At 44.8% G+C, this 20,737-nt stretch overlaps 1 protein-coding gene across 1 annotated transcript in view; it reads left to right on the top strand.

Annotated features, from left to right (window-relative positions):
- Nucleotides 1–20,737, top strand: part of GDAP1L1 (ganglioside induced differentiation associated protein 1 like 1) — a 425,118-nt gene that overhangs the window by 348,862 nt on the left and 55,519 nt on the right. The window contains exon 5 of the mRNA XM_086932567.1: nt 12,950–13,064. Within this exon, the coding sequence (XP_086788693.1) occupies nt 12,950–13,064 (115 nt within the window). The remainder of the gene's footprint in view (nt 1–12,949; nt 13,065–20,737) is intronic.

Genomic DNA, 20,737 nt, shown 5'->3' with positions numbered 1-20,737 from the left:
GCAGGGGTTATCTCAGAGGGTTATTCCTTCACCCTGACTAGAAGCAAGGGTCCCTACTTGGTCTAAGGCACTTACCTCTGCCAACTAGAGACCCCCAGTTCTAACATTGGTGGCAGCGGTGGGATTTTGAACTAATAATTGCACTTGACCTGCAGTGATTTCTTGTACATCACTAGTCTAGTTTAGCAGCACAGGTTGCGCAAGATTTTTTCTTTTTGGAGTGAAACCTTTTTAGTTGAAAAGGGCAGGAAGCATCATGTCTCGGAAAGCGCCAAGCGTGACTATAGAAGTGGTAGGGGAATTTGAAATCCAGGAGTTGTTCATCTATAACAAGGAGCAACTGAAAGCATTCTGCAAACAGCTTGGATGCCCAGTGAAGGGCAGCGCAAACAAGGAAGAGCTACAGAAAGCTCTGAGGGCCTGGTGGGAGGCAAGCATGGTGATCCAGAAGCTGGTACTGGAGAGGGTGGCGCACAGGAGAATGTTTTTCTGCCTAGTGATTTGCCAGTGAAGAGGCCAGGGTCTAGGACCGGCAGCAACCACTCCGGTAGGATTATTTCTCCAGAGGAAGTGGAGGAGAATCAGAGAGCTAGGACCCATGAGATTGAGCTTTTTAAGCTCAAACCCCAAGCAGAGGAGATGAGACTGCGCCTTGAAGCTGAGAAGGCGTTGGAGGAGAAGAAACTCCAATGGGCTCATGAGAGGAACATGAGGAAGCTGGACTTTAAAAACCGACAAGGGGGGTCCAGCCCTAATGGTGGCAGCGCACAACCAGTACAGGCGGGTAAGGTATACATACCAAAAGATCTGGTACAGAATTATCAGAGGGGGGAGGATATTTATGCGTGGTTTAGATCGTATGAACTTGCCCTAAAGATGAATGAAGTGCCTGAGAGGAATTGGGGGGCAGGATTATGGAAGCATTTTAGAGGCCTCTGGGAGGGATGTCTTGGCACCCTTAGAGGTAGCAGGTACTTTATCCTACCCCGCTATGAAGGAGGCTTTATGCCTCAGGTATGGGCTCACTGCAGAACAGTACCGCCAGAAGTTTAGGAACTTCAAGAAGCTTGATTCAAGTACTTGGGTGGAGTGTGTGAGTATGTACAAGCGTGCACTGGAAGGTTGGATAAAGGGCAGCAAAGTTACTAATTATGTGGGGTTGTGTCACTTGATTAGTAGGGAGCACTTAAGTAGTTTATGTGTTCCAGAGCTGCGCCAGCATCTTTTAGATAGCAAGTTAACTGATCCCAGTGAGCTTGCTAAGGAGTCGGACCGCTGGACTAGCACCAGGGTCCACAAGGGGGTGGTAAGTACCCCAGCCAAGGGTGGACAGGGTCCCCAGCAGAAGAGTGGGGGGGACACGGGTAATCAAAAGCAGTCTTCTAAAGGGCCCCAAACTGGTTCCCAGGAGAAGGTGTCTACACACCCCAAGTCTAAGAAGTCCTGGCCCCATAAAGGCACACAGGACAAAAAGACCCCGCCTACTTGCTATTCGTGTAGGGAGGTGGGGCACATTGCCCCCAAATGTCCAAAGAAACCTCCAGCACCCTCTGGTGCTCCAGCACCGGCGTTAGCCAGTGTAGCTTTGGGAGGGGATTTGATTTCTAGCGGGGAGAAGGGGTTAGCATTGATGACCCATGTCTCTCTAGGAGACCAAGAGATGGCCCAGGAAACTTTGCTGCCCCAAAACACTAAGAAATACGGGCAGAAGGTGACCATCAATGGACGGGAGGTAGAGGCTCTGAGAGACACAGGGGCCAGCGTGACATCTGTCAGGTGTCGGTGGGTGTCTGAAGAGCAAATTGTTCCCAAGGTATTCCGGCCTGTGGTGGCAGCTGACAGTTCAGTGCGCTACTGCAAGTTGGCAAAAGTTCCATTTGAATGGGGAGGAGTCTCCGGTATTTTGGAAATTGTTGTAAGTGATGCCTTGCCTGTAGATTGTCTATTAGGTAATGACCTAGAGAGCTCCCCATGGAAAGAGGTGGAGCACAGGACTCACTTGGAGATGTTGGGTTTGCCTGCGTGGATCTGTGTGTCCACCCGTGCAATGACAGCCAGAGAGGGCGGTCTAGCAGAGCTGGAGCCTGGAACAATGGCCCAGGAACCTGCCAAGAGAAGAAGGGGTAGAGGGCGGGAAACCGGCCCCCATTGTTCCCACGGTCCAGGAGGAGTCAGACCCAGAGGGGGATGCCCTGGAACCTACAGGGGAGCAGGTGGCCGAACTAGAGGAATTGCCTGAGCTGTCCCAGTGGCAGCAAGAAGGTGGTCCCTCCAGGGAGGAATTCTGCCAGGCTCAGAAGGAGTGCCCTTCTCTCGTTGGTATGCGGCAGCAGGCTGCCGACCAGGCCGCAGGCCTGGGGTCCAAGGAGCATTTGATCTACCGGGAGGATGACTTACTTTATAGTGAGCCTAAGTTCGCTCAGCCCGGTGCAGCCCGAGTGCTGGTAGTGCCCGAGCGCTTCAGGAACTTCCTACTGGGTCTGGCTCATGACGTGCCTCTCGCAGGACATCTGGGGCAAGACAAGACCTATCACAGGCTTGTCACCCATTTCTACTGGCCCCAGATGAAGAAGCACGTTGCTGCCTTTTGTAAGTCTTGTCAGACTTGTCAGGCCAGTGGCAAGAGCGGAGTGAGGTGCGTGGCACCCCTCCAACCCTTTCCCGTGGTGAGCACCCCTTTCGAGCGGGTGGGCATTGACATCGTGGGGCCCCTGGATCCCAAGACAGCCCTAGGCAACAGGTTTATCCTGGTCTTGGTGGACCATGCCACTCGGTACCCGGAAGCCATCCCGCTCAGGACAGTCACAGCCCCAGTGGTGGGCCGTGCCCTGATGGGGATCTTTTCCCGTGTGGGATTTCCCAGGGAGGTGGTCTCGGACAGGGGGACAAACTTCATTTCTAGGTATATGAAGTCCCTGTGGGCGGAGTGTGGGGTGACATACAAATTCACCACTCCTTACCACCCTCAAGGAAATGGGTTGGTTGAGAGATTCAACCGCACCTTGAAGGGCATGATTATGGGCCTAGAGGAGCCCATGAGGCGGAAATGGGATGTCTTGTTGCCATGTCTGTTGTTTGCCTACAGGGAGGTGCCTCAGAAATCATTAGGGTTCAGTCCCTTTGAGTTGCTATATGGCCACCCTGTCAGAGGGCCTCTTACTCTGGTGAAGGAGGGGTGGGAGAAATCCCGTGGGAAAACCCCTCAGGATGTGTTCAGCTATGTGCTGGCCATTCGCAACCAGACCAAGCGCTTCAGGAAGCTCGCTCAAGAGAACCTGGAGGCTAGCCAGGAGGAAATGAAGAGGTGGTATGACCAGAACACCTCTCTTGTGGAGTTCCAACCTGGGCAGAAAGTGTGGGTGATGGCGCCGGTGGAGCCTTGTGCGCTCCGTGACAAATGGTCTGGGCCATATGAGGTGGTGGAGCGCAAGAGCGAGGTTACCTATTTGGTTACCCTGAAGACTCCCAGGCAACCCCTGAGAGTGCTACATGTGAACCGCCTCAAACCCCACTTTGAGAGGACTGAAGTGACTATGCTCATGGCTACAGATGCTGGAGTGGAGGAGGATAGTGATCCTCTCCCTGACCTCCTGGCAGTCAAGGAGCAAGATGGGTCAGTGGATGGTGTGGTCCTCTCCCCCACCCTGACCCCAGAGCAGCAGAAGGACTGTCGCCAAGTCTTGGGTCAGTTCGCCCCCCTATTCTCCCTGACCCCAGGAGTCACCAACTGGTGCGTCCACGATGTGGACACTGGAGACAACCTGCCTGTGAAACAGAAGTTTTACAGAGTGGCTGACAAGGTCAGGGCTAGCATCAAAGAAGAGGTTTCTAAGATGTTAGCGCTAGGGGTAAATGAGCCCTCCAGCAGCCCCTGGGCTAGCCCAGTGGTCTTAGTGCCTAAGAAAGTTGCTACACCTGGTGGCCCCCCAGAACTCTGTTTCTGCGTGGACTACCGTGGGCTCAATGCGGTCACCAAGACTGACGCGCACCTCATCCCCAGAGCTGATGAGCTGGTGGATCAGTTGGGAGCTGCCCGGTACCTGAGCACCTTTGATCTGACTTCAGGTTACTGGCAGATTGCCTTAACTGAGGGGGCCAAGGAAAGATCAGCATTTTCAACACCAGAGGGGCACTTCCAGTTTTGTGTCATGCCCTTTGGGTTGAAAAATTCCCCGGCCACATTCCAGAGACTGGTCAACCAGGTATTAGCAGGGCTGGAGGAATTCAGCGCAGCATACCTGGATGACATTGCTGTGTTCAGCTCCACTTCGGAGGAGCACTTGCAACACCTCTGCGCAGTGTTGAAGGCTCTGCAGAAGGCAGGCCTCACTATCAAGGCCAGTAAGAGCCAGATAGGGCAGGGATCTGTGGTGTACTTGGGACACCAGGTGGGGAGCGGCCAGGTGGCGCCCCTACAGGCGAAGATTGATACCATTCTGGCTTGGGAACCCCCCAAGACCCAGACTGAGGTGAGAGCCTTTTTAGGTCTCACCGGGTATTACAGACGGTTTGTCAAAGGTTATGGCACCATTGTAGCCCCTTTGACAGAGCTGACATCTAGAAATCAGCCCAGAAAAGTGAATTGGACTGATGCCTGTCAAACTGCTTTTGACACCCTCAAAACTGCCATGTGCACAGCACCGGTGCTTAAGGCACCTGACTTCTCAAGTGAGTTCATTGTGCAAACTGACGCTTCAGAGCAAGGCGTGGGAGCAGTACTCTCACAGATCAAAGATGAGGGTGGAGACCAACCAGTGGCTTTCATTAGTAGGAGGCTACTGCTCAGGGAACAGAGATGGAGTGCAATCGAAAGGGAAGCTTTCGCTGTGGTCTGGGCTCTGAAGAAGCTGAGGCCCTACCTGTTTGGGATTCACTTCCGTGTTCAGACCGACCACAGGCCCCTCAGATGGTTAATGCATATGAGGGGCGAGAATCCAAAACTGTTGAGGTGGTCCATTTCCCTACAGGGGATGGACTTCACGGTGGAGCACCGCCCTGGTACAGAACACGCCAATGCTGATGGTCTGTCCAGATTCTTCCGCCTTAGTGATGAGGACTCCCAAGAGGTTGGGTAGTTCTCCCCACTTTCAGCTGGAGGGGACACGTGTTAGACCTGACATCCTTGGCGTGGTTTTTTCCCCATCTTTTTGCCTCTGACTCATGTATTTTTGATGCTGTGCTGGATTTCGTTTTTGCTGGTTTAGATGCTTTGGACCCTCTGCCACTGCTGATCAGTGTCAGAGGGTAAGTGCTCCCTCTGTAAATTGTCATATTGATTGGATATACCTGATTGGCATATTTGTATCACCATGAAGTTCCTAGTAAAGTGCACTGTGTGTGCCAGGGCTGGTGATGACAGATGCTACTAGTGGGCCTGCAGCGCAGATTGCGCCACCCACATGAGTAGCTCTAAAATGGTGTCTCAGGCCTGCCAGCGCAGGGCCTGTGTGCAGTCAGCGGACTGCCATGTCCGCCTGGCCAGTGTCCCCACTGGCTGGGCCTAACCCTCCCCTGTCTGTGCACATCAGTCACCCCTATGGAAGGCTCAAGGTACCCCCCTGGGCAGGGTGCAGTGTATGGATAAGGTAGAGCATGTACTAGTGCAGGTAACATGCTCTGGTAGAGAGCAGCAGCCATTTGGTGTGCTCACTGCTGTAGGGCTGTCTTGCTCCATAGAGTAACATGGGGGAGGCTGGTCCCATTGGATGCCAGCCTATCTTCCCATAGGAACAAGAAGGAGCATAAGTGAAAGATATCCCTGAACTCAGAATTTAATAACACATCTTTTAGGAAGGGTTATTTTTGAATTCTGTGTTTGAGAATAGTACTTTTAGAAAGTGGCTGTTCTTTTGTCTAAACCTTTCTGTGTGCCTGGGCCTGTGTGTGGATTGCCTGTGTGACAGGGACTGCAGGGCCCCGGAGGGGGTTGGAGTCAGCCCAGGGGTGAAAGGCAACATCTGTTGCCAGGGAAGGGGGGGGAAGAAGCGCCTGATAGTGCCGGGCTGTGTCTGCCTGACCACCGTGCTGGCTAACTCCCCTGCCGGCCCACTGTCACCTCTGGCCCTGAAGCTGACAGGAAGAAGAACACCAGAAAGATTCCAGTGCTCAGGGCCCCCTTGCACAAAGACTTCAAAGGACTTCAAAGACTTTTTGGGGTATAAGGGAAGGACCCCTGACTACAGAAGATGAGATTCTAAGATCCTACAAGCAAGAAGGAACCTCGGCTGGAAGAAGGACTGCTGGAGAACTGAAGGAAGGTTGCCTTGCTGTGTGCTCTAAGGGCTGACCTGTTCTGCTGTCTAACTGGAATCTGAGGAGGAGAAAGGGACTTCGCTGTGTGCTGGGACCCTGCCTGCTTGAAACTACAGAGACTTTGCTGTGTGCTGTGTCTCCACTGAATCTCCAAGGGCCTGAGAAGAGCTCCTGATGGGAACCCAGGGTTAAAGGTTCCTAAAGCTTTGCCCAGAATTACTGCAAGATCGTGCTGTTGTGGACCTGGAGCGTGTGGTGCTCGATTGCTGAGTGTAAGAAGGGATCGTGGTGCTCATCGGCCCATTCCCGGCGAGGGTCGGAGGTCTGTGGTGCCTCCCCTCGCAGAATCCACTCAAGAGCGGTTGTGAGGCTACGAGGGCGGTCTGTCCGTGACCCGCGCCCTCTAAAATCATCTGCCGCCTGATCACCGCCTCTGCCCGGGGCCAGAAAACCTCTCCCTGAAGTGCCGTCCTGATCGGAGCTGCGGAGCCGAAGAACGAAGCAGCCGCGCTCCCATTGGGTGGAGGAGACGAGCCCCCTCACCAACGCCGCAACGGATAGGCCCGTGCGGCGCAGCGTCATCAGCGTTGTGGGCCGTGATTGGCCAAAGGAGCGGAGCGTCATTGTTTGCCTGCCCGGGAGCCGCACTGCCATTGGCTGACTCCCGGGTGCTGCTGGAGGCTCGCCCCATTTGCCGCGACAGGATTGGTCTCTGCCAACGGGACCCCTTTGAGTGCCGCCTGATCACCGCTGGGACCAGGGAAGACTGACCCGACCTCGCCGAGGGAATCCAGCGAGTGCTTCCAGCCCGGGCCTGCCGTCTCTGCTCCCCGCTGCTCACTGAAGGACGGAGAGCGGGCGGAGAGCTGCCTGAGACCGGCCGGGCCAGAGCGCGAGTGAGCGCTGGAGGGCGGGGAGCGTCTGAGGCCTGACAAAGTACCGGACGAGGGGAAGGGAGTCCCCCCAGCATTCCGGTGAGGCGCGCGTGTAGCGCATAGGGCCCCTGACGCTAGGGGCTGATTCTTTTGGCAGTTTGGAAGCTGACATTGTTTTACAGCGCCTGAGGCCCATTGCTTTGCGGGCTGAGAATAATTCTGGCATTGCGCAATTTGCTCGTTTTGAGCCGAGTGAAGATAAATCAGTGGCATTATTTTTAGCTACTGGTTAAAGAGAGTAGAGACTATTTTCTTTTCATAAGAACTTCCTAATAAGTGCAACCATTAAGAATTAAGTGCAACATTTTTATAATGAAGTGATTATCGTGCAACTGCTTGATTTACCTTGCTGAAACTAGATAAAGTTATATATTTTTATAAAATATACTTACCTGTTTGGTCTCAGTTTGTGGTGGATTGGAGATTATTGTTGTGTTAAGTGCAAATGTTATCCACATTGCCTCTGTTTAGCCTAGACTGCTCGCGCCATGCTACCTAGAGGGTGAGCAGGGGTTATCTCAGAGGGTTATTCCTTCAACCTGACTAGAAGCAAGGGTCCCTACTTGGTCAAAGGCACTTACCTCTGCCAACTAGAGACCCCCAGTTCTAACAACATGCAACTAGTGTGCACCCAAAGCCCCTTATCAGCAGAATCCCATACAGTGGCAATTTAAGATTGCACTGTATTTGCAGCTCAGCGAAGGATTTCGAGAGCAGCAAACAAGAGGCCCCTACAAGATTAAAAAGAAGAGGCTATAGTGATAGGATACTAACTGAGGCAGTAGATAAAGCTGAGAAGCAAACAAGAATATCACTGCTTTCACAAACAGAGGAGAAGGGTGAAAATCCTGCTGAGGAAGAATAAAAGACACCAAGACTGATAACAACATACAGTCTACAAGAAAGGAAACTAAGGGGTATAATTAAGAAAAAATGGCCTATTGTCATTACAGACAATGTCCTTGGCACTAAACTCACAAGTAACCTGGTTGTCACATTCAGAAAAGCACATTCCATGGGGTCAAGACTAGCCACAAACAGTCCAGAGCTAGGCACTAGTGGCACCTGGTTAAAACCTAGGCAGGGCTTCTATAAATGTTCATCATGTCGAGCCTGCAGGCTTGGAGTCAACAATACTAGCTATATGACTCAATTTAGGCAGAATGAGATCGCCATTAGAGGTATCAATAACTGCAGGACTGCTGACCATGCAGTTTATGTTCTGACGTGCACCTGTGGGCTTAGATATGTGGGATGTACTAAGCTGCAGGTGCATGTCAGAATACTACAGCACCTAATGGCAATCGTAAATAGTGACACGTCCTACCCTGTCGCTCGACACTTTAAAGAAACCCACAATAAGGATGTCAAATGCCTAGCATATTATGTCATTGACGCAATCCCAGTCCTACGTAGAGGGGGAAATAGGGAGCGACTGTTGAGACAGCTAGAAACAAGATTTATTTTAGAACTCGACAGTAAGACACCGAATGAATTGAATAATACTGAAGATATGCACACCTTTTTGTAGTTGATTTTTATATGGATTATTTAAGTGTAGTTTATAGATCTCTAATAAATTATTAATATATAGTTTTTTAGAACTGTAGATTAAAGCGTTTAATCCGATATTCTAAAGAGATGCAATGTCCTCACTTTATGTATTACTTAAGGATCGATAATGATTACAAAGTTGCACTCCGCCCAGGCTCTAGTTTCCAGCTCATTTCCTTACCTCTGTCTGATTTTGGTTCCTCACTGCGAGGTGATTGTGTGAAAAGAACAGTGCTTAATTTGTGAAAAATAAGTGTATTAAACCCTCGTCAGGAGGCCACTGTAACTTTCACCATTTATTGGCCCCACCAACACTGCCAATGACAGTACCAACACAACTATTAACCACCACCAAGTGAAACAAGTCATACTATTCCGAGCCACCAAGCTATAAGAATGGCTTGGGTTGTATGTATTAGAAAATGTTCGTGTATATTGAAATATTAAACAGCTGCTGTTAAGCTCATAACTAAAACAGGTAGAAAGCCGCACCATGTGGAAGACTGCGATAAGTGCAGGTGCTGACAATTAAGTGCAGGTGCCAGCACCAGGAACCACCGGTTCAAATTAGGCACTGGAAGAGAGTCAATATTGTGTGACACACAATGGCACCATGTGAGTTGGCAATCCGGAGACATATAAGATGAAGAGCACTTGAACCCCTGCATTGCAGGTTTCACATTTATCATAATTGAGGGCATTTGAAACTCAGTTATTTTTTAATCAGTCCATCAGAACAATTTGAAGATGCTACAAACAAAAGCAGACGTCCTAATAAAAAAAGCTGGCTTCACCATAATTCATGACATGCTTCAACTCAGTAGCCAGAAACCATGTGAAGGACTACTCCCAACTGTGAGGGCAGTGGATCCCTGAGTAGGGGTGCACACACAAAGAAACGGTGAACTTCAACCTTATTTTGTTTAAACAGAATCTGCCACTTGTACGTTTTTGTAAAACATGTAACATGAACCGTTAGTAACTTTAAAAGTTACTCTTTCCTTACATCATGGGTTGTTATGAACACATGCCTTGTAAACATTATTTTTTTTAATCCGACTACGCTACTGCAATGGAAGTATGAGGGTGAACAGGAAATCCTCCCTTTAGCGCATAGCATTGAGGTTGCTAGTACCGCCAATATGCGATATGGTTAAGTCAGTAAATGATATTTTTGCTTCAAACATTTTATCTTTACTTTAAAATCAGATCTTTGTTTGTGTGTACCCTTTTTTGTGTGTCAGAAGGATAGTTTGCGATTATGGGGCCAGATGTACAAAGCCAATCTTGGTGGCAAAGTCTGTAATTCACAAAATCACAGGGTTTGTAACCATAAAATCCCTTTTTGTTATCTATTAAACCCATGTTGCAATTCAATAAATAGTTAAAGAATCTGAAGGGTTTTAGAAATGCTTATCAAATCATGTCTCTTTAAACTTGTGATTCGTAGTGCAATGTATCAATGTTTTGCAATCGTAATCCGGAATCAAACATTGAAAAGGTACCGACTCCCAAGTTGTGGAATAGACCTTTCCTTTCTTCTTTAGATATTTTTTTATCAACTAATTTTTAGTTACTAAGAGTGAGGTTAAGCACTACTAAATATGTTTTTTTTCAAGAAGAACTATCCACTCTGGTCCTGTTTCTTGATCTGTGTTTCTAAACAAAAGGACATTTTTAGGTTCCTTACCTGAATACTGTCACCTTGCTTTAACTGGCTGTAGTTAACAGATCAATTTTATCTGTAATGTAGTTAGAGTTACTTATGGGTCTACCGCTTGCTCATGATTCACTGGCTTTGGTGCCTACCACAGTCCATTGCTACTCATTCAATGATTTTCCTCTGTATTCTTGTTTGTCATGTCCATGGCATATTTTAGTCACATCATGTTGTAATTGAATGAGTTTCTATCCTTCCACTGCTGATTTTAGGACCTTGCATTACTGTGCACAAGGGACTATTTTATCTCCCTCTTAGTTTGTGTACCCTGCTCTACATACTTTTCTACCCCCTCTCCTTATTTAAATATAAACTCAAAGACAGCTTAACACCACCACACCCATGCCCTCTGAAAATATTTCACTTGTTCCCAGAGCTCTACAGTGAGCAAATGATCAGCCTTATGGATCTCATACTGAACTCCGGCACATATCCAGCTATTTGGAAATCTACGCCAGTCCTGCCCCTTCTGAAAAAGCCCAATCTAGATCAAGAAGAACCTGGAAATTACAGGCCAATAGCAAGAATTCCTTTTGGTGCTAAGGTAGCGGAGAAACTGTTAAACAAACAACTTGCCCAATTTATTACCGAGGCGAACATACTGGACCCCTCACAGTACGGCTTCCGTGAAGGTCACGGCACCGAAACAGCTTTGCTAATGGCAGTGGAAGAGCTCAGGAGCGTGCTGGATGCCGGGGGGAAGGCTGCTTTGATATTATTAGACCTATCAGCGGCCTTCGATACGGTGAACCATGACACGCTCCTGGACCGACTAACAGCAGTAGGAGTCCACCAAGAGGCAAGAAAGCTGTTAGCATCGTTCCTGGACAATAGAACTTTCACAGTGGAACTGGGCGAGAAAAAGTCAAAACCCTTCAAATCCCCATGTGGAGTCCCGCAGGGGTCCTCGCTAAGCCCAACGCTCTTTAACCTATATGTAACACCGCTAGCCGAAATCATCAGAGCTTGTGGCTTTCTGCCAGTGTCGTACGCCGACGACACGCAAATCGTAGTCTCTATAAAAAATGACACCTCAGCCACGGCAAATAACTTCAACAATTGCATGAAATTAGTAAGCCGGTGGATGGAGCAAAACTGCCTGAAATTAAATGGGGATAAGAGTGAGGTTATGCTACTAGGAACAAATACAAAAATCTGGTCCCCAGAATGGTGGCCGGCAGATCTTGGCAACTGCCCTTCACCAGTGGCCAAAGTTAAAAATCTGGGCATCTTGCTAGATCACAAACTCACCTTTGAAGCCCAAACCAACAAACTAGTATCTACGATGTGGTTCATCCTAAAAATGATCAGAAAACTGCTGCCATACATCCCCATAGACTCCCGAAAAACAGTGGTGACCACATTAGCCTTATCAAGACTTGATTACGGCAATGCATTATATGCTGGGATGCAAGCCCAATACCTGACCTAACTACAACGCCTGCAAAACTCAGCAGCACAACTGTTACTAAACATCAGAGCACATCTTGTACCATCTAGACACGCTACATTGGCTCCCCTTGGCAAAACGAATTAGATTCAAATCACTGTGTCTAACATATAAAGCACTACAAGGATCGGGACCTCAGTTCCTTAGAACACACCTCAAGCCATACGTCCCCATGAGAGACCTACGGTCCAGCCAGGCAAAACTGCTACAAGTCCCTAGGTTCAAACAAACATGGTGGGGAGGAAGAAGCTTCCTGCCACATGCCGCCAAAGACTGGAATCAACTTCCTCTCGCAATCAAAAACAGTACCTCCCTAATGTCATTTAGAAAAGCGGTTAAAACATGGCTATTCAAGGCCCGATAAACCAATGTCACCAGTTTAGGACACACGTCTTCTCTACAGCGGCAAGACGCCCATGGGCATACGAGCGCTATACAAAACCACAAATCTAATCAAATCAAACACTCCATCCACAGCTATATAAGTAAGTGGTCATCTTTGAAAGATCTCTAAACAATTCCAGGATAGCCGACATACATGGGCACACACTGTAACTATCTAAAAGTAAAGAATAAGTGTAATTTGTACAAATATATACTACTAGTTTTTCTTGACTTGTCTATATAGTTTTATACTTTTTATATTTAGTAACTTCTTTTGGACATTGATTAAACATGAAATTTGAAGATTCTAAGTCTGAATTCAAAGAAATAATGTGGCTGTTCAGACTCTGTGATTTCGAAACCATTGTATTGATTTTAACAAGAATGCTGAAATGTCTATACTTTAACAACATTCACCATAGGTCGCAAGAGAAAATTCTTCGCAACTTTGCCCACCTTTAATTTTCTGTGTAGTACACTTTTGCATAATTCTTTACCATACATTAAACTGCAACCCATCTAGTGCTACGGACATGATTACTCCCTTTTTACTTATCTGTAGAAATTGTTTGTAATTCTATCTAGAAGATTTTGTTCCAACATCTACCCCAAACATAATGTCTTTGTCGACATTTTGTTTCTCATTTTCCCTAGGACAAGATCCTGGAGCATGACAATGTAAACTACTTAACCAAAATCCTAGGTGAACTGGGCATGATATTAGACCAAATTGAAGCTGAGCTGGAGAAGAGAAAACTGGAGTACGAAGGTAAGCTAATTTGAAAGATAGTATGTTTTATTGTTGTTGTTGTTATCTGCAAAGTTAATTTAAACCTAGTTTTGATGATTGTTAACTGTACATTTTGTGATTGGAATATTTTTCTCCTTCATGTTTCATTATTTCTGATTTGTTATCATTCCATACGAAACAACAGTCATATTTAAAGGCAAGAAACCTGGGTAGCTGAAACACACAATTACACCCACATTAATATTGATGCGCCAATATAATATTTATTAGCATATTACACTCTGAGCATCTGCATATCTCATTTATACCATGCTGTTTTACAGACCTAGAGCACAATTTCATTGGAAAAGTCCATAGTATCAACAGTGTTGATCCAAGATGAGGATAATACAGAAGGTCCAAAACATGGAGCTTTAATATTATGATAAAATGGCAAGTGGCTTATGCACAATGCATAAATGTCTGACTTTTGCCTTCATTGCTACAGCTGTTCCAAATAATATGCTTAAATGGGCAATATTTATTTTATCTGGTATAGCTTAAATATATGCCATGCAACTGCTCTGTGCTAAGTGTACCAAAGTGTGTCGGAGAACTTTACATAAACCAGTTTTGTGTAATAAACAGAAAATGTAGTACAGTATTGAATATAAGATATATATGCAGAGGATAGAAAACAGGCAGCCTTGTGTTATCGTTCTATCTTGCATTCAAGGAGTTCTGGTTGTATCATAGCAATGAGGCTAAAATGTCATGAACCCAGGGATGTGGCTGTGGGAAAATATTACACCATCATCATCAAAATAACTTTATTTGATTCATTGAATCATAAAAGTATACATCGCAAATAAAACATCTTTAAAACTTTCTAGACAAATGTAGGGTAGATAATATATAAATTCACAATTTAAAAAAGTTAGAACAGGATTGTAAACACTCAGCATATTCCCTGTCCCTCCAAAAAATACAGGATGGATTTAAAGCCTATAGTCACACTGCCATGTTTCACTAACACAATTCATAACATTTTCTAAGAGAGCCAGGTGTGGAGGCCGCTCGTTCTCCTAGAACTCGGCCAGGCTCTGGAACTCCCTCCCTTTCCAACTCAGATCGGAGCCCAAACTATTCACCTTCCATTAACTCCTAAAACCCTGCTTTTTAATAAACCAGAAAAGCTCTCAACTGTTTTGCAATAAGCGTGATGTCTGCAGTGCTAGGACGCCTGAGGGTAGCTACTGCGCTATATAAATGGTCTTTTCATTTCATTCATTTCATTTCATTCAGTTCATTTCATAATTGATAGAGAAGTTCTGATAAAATTAAGCACAGCACTGCAAACTACAGCAGATGGCAAAGATCATAAATAATTAAAGCCCTCTTGATGAGAACAAGGACAAATTTCCTTCAGGATTGGCCTAATAAAGCGAGCTCTTATGTCTTTATATAATGTACAAAAGAGCATAAAGTGCATTGTGCTTTTTTCGGGCCGAGTTATTACATACACAGGGAGTCAGTCTCTCACACCAACTTGCCTGTTTAGGAAAAGCCACAAGAAAGTGCAGATTACCGAAACAAAACCTAGTCAGGAGGAAGCGTGATTGTGTATGAGTGGTAAAGTATAAGTAGAATTCCAGACCTCTTGGCTGCCGATAAATTAAGGACTCGTCTGCCAATTTGGACATTCTTATTTTGTTGTAATAAGCATTTCATTTTTTATAGGTAATTTCATATTAGATGGTATACTTTCTGGATTATCGTAATAGTTTCGCAGACCAATGTTATTAAATACGTTTTTAGCCTAACAGAGCCAAGGGATAGACAATGCCTTATCCAAACTCATACAATCCTTAATAATCGCTCTAGTAAATTACAATTCCTTTGAGGACCACACTTTACCCCATAAGATCAATGGGGCAATTGTTATTCTATCTTCAACATAATCCACTCCCAATTCAGAGTGGCATAATTTTGTAAGCGAACTGATAGGGACCATCAGTAATCTTTTTAGAAATTTATTTTCCAGGATTTGTAGCTGGCTGCTTTTTGATTGCCCCATACTCCTGCATCATAGGTTGTAACTGACCGGCATTAAGATTTATATAAAATAAGTATTTCTGCAACTGGCTCATGTCCCAGCTTACATGCAAAGCGGAACAAACCCTCTATAATTCTACTAGTATGTAGGGCCCTCGCTGCAATCAGGTAGTCCCAATTCAATTTATTGTTGAAAACATTCCCCAAATACGTGAAGTTATGTACCTTACCTACAATCTTTTCTTTTACCACAAATGTTTTCGTTTTTGTTTGTTTTGGGCCACACACCATGGTAAAAGACTTGCTAAAATTTACTTTAAGATCCAATGCCATCATAAAATCGGTGAAAGCAATCAAAGCTTTTTGAAGGCTATTAGCAGTTAATATTACACATTACCAGATATATATATTTTTTATATTACTTGATTATGTTGGTTCAGTTATCATGAAAACAGTGCTTTTGGTGTAGATTTGTAGAGTCGCATGGGATAGCATTACCTAAATGCAAAATCATGCATGGGAACTATTCACCTCGAGGGAATCAAATCAGAATAAATTTGAGCCACTAATTGGATCAAACTCATATTTCACAGAAATAACACCCTCTGCCGTTGTGCAATGAACGTGTCCCCAATTTGTACTGCAGAATATAATACAATGTCCAATATGGTAGCACATCATATAAATATATATATATATACACACAAACATATGTATATGTTCATATTAATGGTTAATATTGTATAGCAGGTGAACACTTGCAGCGTGATAAGAACATTTTCAGATAGAAGAGTATCAATTGTGAAGGTTGCACCAAAGAGAGAACAGCCTTTACATTTAAAGTGACAATGAAGTAACAGGTCTTTCAGTTCCCTTTTAAAGACATCATGGGGCACAAGTGTCCCAATGACCAGTGGTGGCTTACCTAGAAGGATTGCTTTAGAGGTTTGTCTTCTTAGATCCTAATGTTTTTAATAAAATGTGTTGGAAACATCTTGCTTTTTTGACCAAGCTTGCCACTCCATGGAGGGCTAATTAAAGGGAAGGTAGATTCTATTTGTGAGTTCCCGGAAAGCGTTGTCTGTTTTGATCCAATCTAGACAAAATAAGTGAATGGATAACTAGCTTATTTGGATCAGAGAAGAAAGGGTTTCTTCTATGAAGGAGCCTGAGTTAAAGGTTTCCCTCCTCTGCCATCCATTGCATTGATGTGTGTTTCTATGTTATATTTTTTGTATGAATCGAAAACAAATGATTAGGGAGACTACATAATAGTGACAGTTTAACAACATAAATTAGTTTAGGAAGGATGTATTTGGACTAGGGAGGTAGATAGAGATAAAAGGAGCAACCTTATTTTGAGTGACCTGAACTTTAGGTGGTGGAGTGACATCTGGAAATGAATGTCAACAAGAGCTGTGGCCATGAATTTATTATCATTAGGTCGGGACATATTTAGATAGTGCTGGCTACCATCTGTGTAATGTGATATCAGATGTTAGAGCTACTGATAAAGATCCTGGGATTGAAAAGGTTTGAAAGAGTGAATACAGACTTGTTGAACTCCTTGTTGGATCAGTAACTGGTCAGCAATTTTTCTGCATTGAATCCTTTTTTCCAAGTAGGATTCTCTCTTTGGGGTGTGGTCCATTGCACCAAGAATTTATTTTGGTGTTTGTGCTTAACAATTAAATAACACCTAAAATTTTAAATTAAAGATCAGATCACATGCCATAGAGTGTGTATTGTAAAAATGACTATTGTTTGGAATGTAGAGCACTGGTGGCATGGACGAAAAACGTACATTCAGAGCAAATTCCTGAAACCCTACTACATAACTTAGAAGAATCCTCTCTCAATCAATCAATTGTGATTTATAAAGCAGGGCAATCAACCAATAGGGTATCCAGGTTCTTACAGGTCCGGGAGGCTTATTTGAACAGCCAGGCCTTGAAGGTCAACCGGAATTCTGGAAGTGAGGTGATGGTCCGAAGGTGCGTGTAGAGGCTGTTCCATATCTTTGCTGTGATGTGGGAGAAGGAGCGACCTCCACTCCTGGATGCAGGGAGTATTGGCAAGTGCAAGGGAGGTGTAGTCTACTCTTCTCAACAGTTTGTCGAAGTTCAGGAGGTGGTCAATGTATGCGGGTCCTTGGTTGTGTAGCTCCTTGTGTGCGTGGGTTAGCAGCTTGAATTGGCATCTCCACTTTACGGGAGCCAGTGTAGTTGCCTGAGTTGGGGTGTGATGTGGGTTCATTGGGGAAGACCATTGATGAGTTTGGCTGCAGCATTCTGTATGGACTGAAGTCTCTGCTTGCTGTGAATCCTACATAGTGTGTAGCTGTAATCACCTGGTGATGAGGGCCTGTGTCATGGTGCATCTCGTGTGTAGGGTTAGCCACTTGAAGATTTTATGTAGCATGCGCAGAGTGAGGAAAAAGGTGGAGGAGACGACATTGATCTGTGTTTTCATGGTGAGCTTGTTGTCAATGGTGATTCAGTGGTTTCTGGTGTAGTCGGAGGGAGTGGCTGTGGGTCCTAGGTCTGATGTCCACCAGGAGTCGTTCCATGTGTTGCTGCTTTTTCCAAAGATCAGTGCTTCCATCTTGTTTGTGTTCAGTTGCAGGCAGTTGTTCTTCATCCAGTTGGAGACATTTGTCATGCATCTGTGGAAGTTGGTTCTGGTGATTGTGGGGTCGTTGGTGATTGAGAGGATGAATTGGGTGTCATCTGCATAGCAACTTATGTTGAGATCATGGGATCTGACAATGTTGGCCAGCTTGGTCATACATGCGTTTAAGAGCGTGAGGCTGAGGGATGAGCCCTGGGGGACACTGCACGTGATCTCTTGGGTTCAGAGGTGAAAAGTGAGAGGTATATCCTCTGGGTTCTTCCGGTGAGGAAGGAGGTGATCCATCTGAGCGCATCCCCTGAATGCCAATATGGTGGATTCTTTTGATCAGTGTGATCAGTGTGTGGTGGGATAAGTTGTCAAAGGCTGCCAAGAGGTCTGTTTCTCCTTGGTCAAATAGGGTTTGGGTGTCATCGGTGGCTGCGATCAGAGCAGCTTTGGTGCTGTGATTGCTGCAGAAGCTGGATTGGGAGGCGTCAAGTAAGTAGTTATGTTCCAGGTGAGTCATGAGTTGATTGTTGGTGATCTTTTCCAGTACCTTCTCTGGGAATGAGTTCACTGGGGTCGTGGAAGGTTTTTTGAGTAGTGGTCTAACTTCGGTATGTTTACTCTCTAAATACTGAATTCAAGGTCAGCTTCAAACTCCCTTCCCAGTTTCCTAATGATTCTGTGTGCCAAATGCTAACGTTATGTAATCTTGAAGTCTAGGAGTTCTCACAATAGCTGGAGGCAAAAATCAGAAGCAGGAATTTATGATGTGGTTCCAGGTTTATACATTAACAAGGCATATTGCAGGAGTCAGTAATCCAATAAAAATAGACAATGCACTATATATGGAGTGTTTGCTTTGGTGAAAGGCCATTCTTTACACTTCCAGCCATGACTTGGTAGGTAACATGATTTTTCTAGCAAAAACTAGATGTGCATGTGCATCTTAATTATGTTCATTCAGCTGTGGTTGGAAACTTCCAGGATACATTAGGTGCTAACATACTTTGACTTGAATATCATCCAACAGCATAGTGTGACTTTGATTCTCTGATATTTAGATAGTAGTATCACAAGGCATGCCACGATCAGAGACTCCACATCTTTGCAGTTAGATTTGTTGAGCTATGTTGGCTGTGAAGGTAACAGAGTCCTCTATGTGCCTTTTCAGTTGAAGTGGATGCTCAACAGCAATTTATTTCTGTCCTGAAGATGATCATCCACATTCATGCATTTGGACAAACTGAACATCTACAACAATTGGCATTTGGGTCATAAATTACGGTCAACCAATTTTGAGAATAATTATTTTTTAACTCAAAAAACACTATTTTGTATGGCTCAATACATCACATTTTATTAAAGATTACATTGTACAGGTTCTTTTTTTGCACTCCTTTTTGAAAAGTGCTGTCCTACTAATTAAGTTTTATTTCTTCAGATTCCAGGAAATTATTACTTTGGTACTATAAATACCATTCTTGAGCTGACTTCTCTAATGAATAGCTCGTGAGAAACTGGTAGCTCTTCAGCTACTTGTGATTAGCTCTCTTGTGAGCAGCACAGCCTACTAAATTAGCTTTTGTTTGGTTGAATTAATATTGTTATACCAAGATTTAAAGATTTGTGTTTGATATGAAAATTTGTGCATTTTCAGAACACAATTTCAAAAATCTTTTTTAATGCTGATATTTGAATGATAAACCATGCAACCTTGGGAGACTTATTACTATTAATTGGTGCCAAGAGACACTGCAGCTGTGGGTGTTGGATTCCCATTGTTGACTAAGCTCGTTTTTACTTTACTTCTGGCAATCCTGCAATGAAGTGATCATGGCTGGTAATCTTGCAGGAGTGGCCGCTAATGTAATCTTGTCTGATGTGTGCAACACTAATAGTATTAGTAGCTTGGGATGATTCTCATTCAATATAAGTAGCTCTTATCAATGAAAAGGCTTGAGAGTCCTGCTCTTGACCTTTCATATCTGTAAATGGGCATAATATTATTCACTGCGCTTGACACGTATGCAGGAAAGAGTACCCTCAGACTAGTGAGTTAGGCAGTTTCAGTTTGGGGTTTGAGACTGGCAATAAGATTTTTTTCTTGTGAATGTCAGGTATTTCTTGGAAAAACTAAGAAAACTACACCAAGGTCACAGACTTCCATGTGAATTGGGCTTGTGTGGAACTTTCACAAGTATTTTGTATGTAAGTGTAATTTGTGTTAGTCACTTGTGAGAAAAGGTTCAGTAAGGCACCCTTCACATATTAAATGTCTGTGAGTTTCATAGTACTTGTAAAAAAAGTTAAGCAAGTAAATCACACATACAAAATGCAAGCGAGGTACTTGCAGAGCATGGTTCCAGGGCACTCTCTGGAAAAAGCTAAGCAAGGATTTGCATACAACAGGTTCATTAGTTATTGAACCTTCTAACAGTTCATGAGAAAAACACTATGTCAGTGTGTAGGTATGGGAAAATGGGAATTCTGCAAACTACAGGTCGGCCAATAATTGGGACCTCTGCATGACTGCACTTGCATAATAGAAACGTTGCACATTGTTGGTTAACAAATAGCAGCACATTTCTAAATTAAGTGGGAGTTGATGGGTTGCAAGTGGGTTTGTCAACCACATTTACTGATATGAAAGAAGAATGTGCCATGGTTTTGCATTTCTGTAGCATTCTTTTAGCAATGTATTTTTTACAGTTTGGGGTGACTGGAACACTGCCATAATTGGCGGTGCTCCTTTCCTACCGAACTGTAAATCTACTGCCTTATTTAGAGTTATGGGAACCATAGTGATCCCAACAGCAGAGCCCCAGCTGGCTCTGGAAGAAAGAACTTTAGAGACTCACAGTGATGTCTCTGACACACCAGATCACACATTCTACGACCAAACTGCACAGAGGCTTCTCTCTAGAAATAGATCACTAGCAGGCCTACTGTCAAGAGAGATGTGGTCTGAATCCAATATTGGATAACTCTTTCTAATAAATAATTGACGGCAGATGACCTACCCTTTGGAGGTGGTTTGA

This window comes from Lissotriton vulgaris, chromosome 7, assembly GCF_964263255.1.
Source record: "Lissotriton vulgaris chromosome 7, aLisVul1.2, whole genome shotgun sequence".
Taxonomy (NCBI): Eukaryota; Metazoa; Chordata; class Amphibia; order Caudata; family Salamandridae; genus Lissotriton; species Lissotriton vulgaris.
Note: the sequence above shows the minus strand (reverse complement) of the source record. Positions and strands in the feature narration are given on the sequence as shown.